Source organism: Leptonychotes weddellii, chromosome 15 (assembly GCF_054177405.1).
Source record: "Leptonychotes weddellii isolate Sample4059 chromosome 15, ASM5417740v2, whole genome shotgun sequence".
NCBI classification, from domain to species: Eukaryota; Metazoa; Chordata; class Mammalia; order Carnivora; family Phocidae; genus Leptonychotes; species Leptonychotes weddellii.
This window is the reverse complement of record NC_138383.1, coordinates 14,957,471-14,964,924: the sequence shown is the minus strand read 5'-3', so window position 1 is coordinate 14,964,924 and position 7,454 is coordinate 14,957,471. Positions and strand designations below refer to the sequence as shown.

The following is a 7,454-nucleotide window of genomic DNA, read 5'->3' as shown; positions in this document are numbered from 1 at the left end:
AGGGCAGGGACTGTGAGTTATTTATCACATTCCCAGCGTTAAGTACTGTGTCTAGCTAGCCATAAATGGAGGATAGATCTCAAAATTTCTTGAATAAATGACAAGAATAATCATAGTTGCATGAACTAAAATTCATTACTCCAAGTCCTTTTACTAAGATAAATAAAGATATTGATATTATATCTTTACTTACTCCTGTTCTCTAAAGAGTGGTGTCATCTGAAAATGAGCCCCAAAATTCAGCCAAATAATTTATTCTGTTCAAAAAGATATTTTCAAGGTTTTTAAAAAACTACTATTCATTCTAGCCTCAATTTATCTTAAAATAGATGCTTTCCTAACTCTTTAGAAAAGCAATCCTCAACCATTTCTCCTACAGTATGTAACAGGTTACATTTATACATGCGATGCACTCCCATGGGCAGCTGGAACAATTCCATTACCTACTTATATCTCCACCCTCTAGTCCCCAACTCACAATATTTCAGAATAAAAATCAGTGCGAATATTATTATAGTGATGACTTTGAATTCATTCTCACTTGCTTTCAAAAGACTAAATTTAAATAAATGTAAAGAAATTTTAAATACATTTAAAATTCTTTCCAAATCACTATTATTTCAACTACCATTGTAGGAAGTTTCTTATGACATGCCTCAAAATTAGTGTGGTAAATCAGATGGGAATTACTATTCTTTATTACTGAAACTTGCCTTCAAGCCTTGTTCTAAGGAGCAAAGGTGATATTTAATATTAGAGAAAAAACTTCACTCATTTCTTTTTCCTCAGTGGATCACATGAAGATATTCTCCTCACCCAAGGTAAAAAAAAAAACAAACAAACCATATGTGCACTCAATTATTTATTAGGTAGTGTTGCTGTAGCTACTATCATTAAGGCAAAGTGGATAGTCAAAAATGGGATCAACATGTCTACTACTTTATAGGTTTAACAAGGTCATAGAACTAGAAGACTGTGTGTACTCTTCAGCCAAGCGCTATTTGATAAACACAGATAATGTAAGTTTTTTTTAATTGCAAAGACTTCTAGCACTGGAAACAATCTTCTGGTAACTTGAATCATTCTTACTTACCAATATACATGTCCCAACAATGAAAGAGTAAAGCAAGCTGAATCACCAAACTCAGTTACAATATCATCATGGCTTTTCTGCTTATTAAACACTCCACCAGATAAGATCTGTTCCCCTTCTGCAAGCCTTTAAAACACAAATTTACAGATTAACAAAAGTCAGTATAAAAAGTACTGTGTGTAAAGACGTTCTTCATTACCAATGTACTTCCTTATATGGAGATAGATAAAGTAAGAAGTCCATAGCACCTTTAGAACAGTAATAACCATGTATTTAGAATCACTTGGAAAACTGGGAATTTATGATCTTAAAATTCCAGTCTTGTCTTTAAAAACAGAACCAGTTAAATTTAGTCTCTGTATGTACAAATGTAGTCTGAGCAACATACACATTACTCATGTCAAAAGAAATGGAAGGCCATTATACTGGGGGAAAATGTGAATGTTTCTTCATTAACAGATGTAGTGGTCCTTTTTAGTTCTATAATTCCTTGAAATAGGAATCAGCAAGCAAATTAAACAAGTCTAGCAGATTTTAACTAAAAACTGCATACTTAATGGTCTCAGTCATTTTTAGGTTTACAAATGAAACCTGAATAGCACTTCATCTCTTTTTATTTGTCAATTAATGTTTTCTTGATATAGAAAATCATAAGTGTTCCCCAAAGGAAAAAAAAATGACCTGACTTCGCTATATATTTTTAGCACATCAGAGTTTGTAATGGTTTCTGTTTTAAAGTTTTTTCCAAACATCATGTGGAAAACTCTCAAGTAAGTTTACACAGCATATCCTAAACATAAAAGGTGATATCTATAGCTCTTTTACTGTCAGAGAGACTTTTAAAAAACCATGAATACTTATAAATGGGATAAGAATGTCTAAGGTTAAGAATTGGCTTAAGAAATTAGCAAGTTAAATAAATTTTTAAGAATTTAACATTAGAATCTTTGAAATAAAAATAATTTAATAACAAATGTTTCAGAAATTTTATAGATATTTTAGTTAGCTTTAATTTAAAAGTCATCAGTTAGACAGTGGACAAATACAATATTATTAGTCTGTGGAGACTTCATGAGGCTTATTTGTGTCCTCTCACTATAAACCTACAAACTAAATTCACATATAGGCTTTCACAATTACCTATTTAGTCACTTTTAGCATTATTGCATCTCTTTCAGCACAGAAAAGAGTTTAACAGAAGATAACTACCTATATCTATAGCTGCCTCCAGATTCAGAATAGGGACAGCTGACTTGATTTAATTGTAATGTTCAAAAGAAGTGTTCTCCTGAATCTGCCCCCTTGCTTCAAAGGGGTAGGAGCAGTGGTTCCCAAATAGAATGATCTTGAAAGGCAAATAATTACGCAACTACCTAGACACAATGAAGCGTTAATCTCAGGTGAACAGGTAAGGAGGTTTTACACTTCAGATAATTTTGGAAAATGACAGGAATTAGTTATAACTTAAGTTTCTCCAGAGTTAAATTCTATTATTTATTATCATAACAATGAAATCTCTCCATAACAAAAATGGTAATGCCACAGGCAACAGTATAAACATTTTAAGTTACTGAAATAGACAAATCTCTACTATCAAAAAAGAGGAGAAAGGGAGTCAGAGTTTAATCTATCAAAAGGATTTTATCCAAAATTTTACAGTGTAAGTAAACAAAATTAGATAGAAAAGATTTAAAAACTTACTTGCTGAGATCAACACAACATTTTGCAAGCAGGTATTTACACTGCGGTGTAGTACAACTGTGTCCTTTCAAGAGTCTATATGCTTTATATGCCTTTCCTGAGCGGTAATAACAGGTTGCCAATAAAAACAAGGCTTCCTCTGAGTGTACTAAGAGCACATATGAAAAAGAATGGCTATTATTCAGTATGTTGAATGGTAATCACTGTTTATCTGGCAATAAACAAGTTTAGCAACAAAATATTAGTCATGTTATTTAATATAAAACAATCATTTATTAATCCAAATCTGAATGAGAAATACTTTACTGATAGAAATCTTAGTTCCCCAAGTCCTGATTACCTTCTTACAAAGAACCAAGGAAATAATACAGTGAAGACAGTCATGGTATTTTCTATAAATCCTTAAGAAAAGTGTGCGCTTGTGCACACACCCACACACCCGCGCCTACCTTTAAAACAGACTACCAGTAAACTGTCTTGTTTTTTTGTAATATTTTTCTAATAGACTCTTTGAGAGAATAGAAGTTAAATTTCATGAGAGGGAAACTCAGGGTTATAAAGCTAATTATCAATCTATTATTTTCTACATTAAAAAAGGACCAGATTTAAAAAAAAAAAACAAACACCCTTATTTCTAACATCAAATATACACTAAATTATATCCAAGATAATTTAAGACAAAAGAATATTCTAAATTGTGAATACCCACAATGTTTAAACATTCAATTGACAAACTTAACACTTCTATAGCAATAATAATTATACTGCCCTGCAATGGCAAGAGTGGAATTATTCAAACTGTCCTCTAGTCTTAATATTAGGAAATATCCCTTTTTACTTAATGAAATATGGCATTTTTTCCCTTATTTACTGTCTTCCAAACTGACCATCACCTCACTTCTATCCTTGCAAGTTCCCAACCAATCCAGGTGAAAGGCTGTAGATGAAACAACAAAAGAGATAGAAAGAGGGAAAATCACAAATCTGTGCTTCTAAAAATGGGTTATATAATAATCTCAGTGGGCTGAAGGATATTCTAAACCAGTGGTTCTAAAATGTGTCCCTCTGCCAGCATCAGCATGACTTGGGATCTTGTTAGAAACAGAAATCCTTAGATGCATCTCAGACACATTAAGTCAGTAATTCTGGGAGTGGGGACCAGCAACCTGTGTTGTAACAAACCGTTCAGGTGATTCTGATGCATGCTGAAGTTTGAGGATCATTGTTCTAAAGTACAAGATAAATTTGCCACATCCTCTTAAAAAGTGAACTTCACTCAAAGTTTGGGATAAAAAAGTAGGTAATTTGAAAGTTTACTCTTACAAAGGTTTTTTTGGGGTCATATACAGATGCAAGCAAAAACTAACAGAACCCTTCCTCTCTAGTCCATCTTATGATTTTTCATGAAACCCTAGTAGAAAAAAAATATGCAATGAAGGATATGCAGTAAATGATAAGAAATTCTGGCAACATGTTAATGGGATGTACCTAGTATTAGTGCATCAGAAGCAAAAAAAATGAATAGGGAACTCTACTGCAGTGAGAACAAATTGTTAATTTCACTGAACTGTAAGTGCTAATTCACATAAATTAGAAAGTGTGATTTCTTCCTGATTTTGCAAAGGCCTAGTTTTGCCTTATAAGTTTTTAAAAACTATTGATTACACCAATAAACAATGGCTCCCCAAAACTAGTTTAACTTTTAGCCATAACAATCCTTCATCAAATGTTTTGTTTACAAATACCTGATTATGCTTAGGTCCATTTTCACTGCAGTAAAATTCCCTAATAACATAAAGATACCAAATATTCTGTGTGTGTGTGTGTGATTTTAGTGTCACACTGCAGTTACCTTTTTGAAGTGTAATAACTTAAAATCTACCAGTTCAGATGGGAATATGGATTGGAAGTTTAAGCACACCTTAAGGTTAATGAAAGGATAAGATACTGAAGTAAATCCAGAACTTGAAGGGTTGTGAAAGACATGGAGAGACCTGGGTGGTTTTCGAGGCTCCCCAGAAATAACTGGACAGTCCTAAACACTGAATCAGTAGTAAGGAGTTATATAAAGCTAAAAAGCATAGACTATTAACAAATGGATTTCATCTGGAACAGTAACTCCAACTGATTGACAGTGGCTGCCTCAAGTACTGAATTCAGAAAAATTCTAAGGCTGACCATGGCTAACTAGTAAATGTGCAGATATCAAAGTAACAGGACCTAGAAATGGTTATAGATGTCTGCATGACATTTATTTACCATCCTTAGAGCCTTAATTAAAATATGCGATTGGGAATTATAAGGTCCATAATATACTTTATAATCAGAAATAAAGTGAACATTGACTCCACACAGTCACTCTTAATGTAATATTGAGAAATCAATCATGTACTAGTTAAATTATGGTATATCCATATGATGGAACACTCTAGAAGTGTCAAAGAAAAAGAAAGACATAGAAAGATTTCTAGAATGCATTGTTAAGCGAAAAAAGCAAAAACAAAAAAGAAGTTGTGGAACAATACTGAAACTCCTCTTCTCACAAACAGATCAGGCTTCAAAAACTGAAAGGTCATTTCATGTAAGTCCAAAATAATTAAGAGGGGTTTAGGCTTGCATCCTCCAGATACATTTCCATCAAATTGGAAGGTGAGTTAGTCCCTCAAAGATTTCAAATCAGATAAGACACCTCTTCTTGATGTTGACTTACAATGTAAATGAGCAGCCTTTTTCCAAAGTGGACCAGTTTTGGCAAGACTTAGAAGTCTGAGGAGATGAAGGTTCTCTAGCCTTGATAAAGTCTACAGTTATCATAGAGAACTGCTTAGAGGTTAGAGTACTCTGTTTGCGGCCTTATCATGAACTCAACATTGTGAGTATTCAAAGGGCATAGAACCTATGAAATCATCTATGATTTGTGACACACTTTTCATCTTGATTATCTTTTAAGTCCTTAAATCAAGGATGGGCAGTACAGCACATGCATTAGAACTATGGACTCTAGAGCCAAACTGCTTGCGGTCAGATTCCAGCACCACCACTTACTAGCTTCATGACTTATGGCAGGTTAACTTCTCTGTCCCTCAATTTTTTTATCTGTAAAATAAGGATATTGATAGAGATAATGAATAGAGATATTGATCTCTAAGGGTTGCTACCAGGATTAAATGAGTTAATAATAAGAGAGTACTGAGGATAGTTCCTGACACATAATAAGAGCTATATGTGCTATTATTAAATTATCATTGGCTTTCTCCTAAATTTATAATATCTGAATAGTCATTTGATAGTAATATGGGTTATACATATATGACTCTGAGCCACAAGCTCAAATAATTCCATTTCATTACTAACTTTTCTTTTACTGAAGGATTTCAATTGCCTGGGTGCTTTGCTTTTCAGATGCTGCATGATTCATTCCATCCTTTAGAGTCATTTCTTTTGTTGAATACCTCATTTACATATACAACTTCAGTATTTTAATATTATTCCCACTTTTTATTTTCTCTAGTTGTTTACATCCTAAATTTCAATACTAACTGGTTTTATATTTGTTGTATATGATAGGGTTAATGGTTTAAGATACTTTGAAATCATGCTTAGAGTAAATATACCACAGGTAAGAGGGTGGAGGAAGTTTCAGAAAGGCTCTTTAGTGTTGGTGGGGAGGGGGGAGGGGCAGTGGCCATACATAAGGAGAAAGCAGATGGCCAGATTGTGCAGGGCTTTGCAAGCTGTCTAATGATTTAGGGATAAATCCTCTGAAGCATTTTAAGAAAAGTAAAGAGAATGGGTTGATTTAGGAAGTGGAAAGAGAAGAGGCAGGGAAGGGTAGATATGGGAAAACCAGTTAGGAAACTTTTTTAGTAAGAGATGTCTTAGATTAGTGTGCTAACATAAATCCAGCTTTGCATGCATTGAGTTTGGTGTGTGTGATGTTTGTGTGAAACAGCTAAGTTAATGCAATGAAACAGTTGAGTCTCGAATAAAAAAAAGGTTGTTGGGAAGAGTTAAGTCTTAATCACTAACACATTATAAAAATGAAAACTATGACAATTAAATAGCATCATCTTTTTCACTGGCAAACATTTAACTATGATAGTAAAACATTAGGCCAATGGGCCAGACATCCTTTTGGAGGCCCCCCTCCCCAAATGTAACAAACTGACTGAATTTTTAGACTAGATATATGTATTAAATTTTCCAATAATGACCTAAAAATGAAACATTATGCCACATCATTAGTAGCATTCTGGACATTTCCCCTCAATGATGACCTTAACATAAATTGGTAAATAAGTTTTTTAAAAAATGTTGCCATTTGTAGTCACGTATTTCTGTGAGTTTGGGCTCTCAATATCATAGCTTAGAGAAGAGCAACAGATGCTGAACCTTTTACTCTGGTTCACTTCTCTTCAACTGAACCCAATTTACTGAAATCAATACACCCAGTGCAATTTCTACATCCGGGCCATTAATCATTAAGACAGGTAGAAACCGGTGAACAATTTTATGGTAAACACATAAAATGTATTCATACTTAAAAATAAACATTTTGTAGTGTAGGATGCAAAATCTACATCAAGATAGAACACTAGATTTCAAGCAACTGTGAGCTTTTCATGAGGACCCTCAAAATAACTTAGGGAATACATGTTGA

The 7,454-nt window shown here is 33.4% G+C and overlaps 1 protein-coding gene across 7 annotated transcripts in view; it reads right to left on the bottom strand.

Moving 5' to 3' along the window:
• CDC27 (cell division cycle 27) overlaps window positions 1–7,454 on the bottom strand; it is a 77,650-nt gene that overhangs the window by 48,760 nt on the left and 21,436 nt on the right. For all 7 annotated transcript variants that reach the window (XM_081804791.1, XM_081804795.1, XM_081804792.1 and 4 more), the window contains exons 3-4: window positions 2,795–2,942; window positions 1,094–1,219 (exon numbers count right to left, since the gene is read on the bottom strand). In XM_081804791.1, the coding sequence (XP_081660917.1) occupies window positions 1,094–1,219; window positions 2,795–2,942 (274 nt within the window). The remainder of the gene's footprint in view (window positions 1–1,093; window positions 1,220–2,794; window positions 2,943–7,454) is intronic.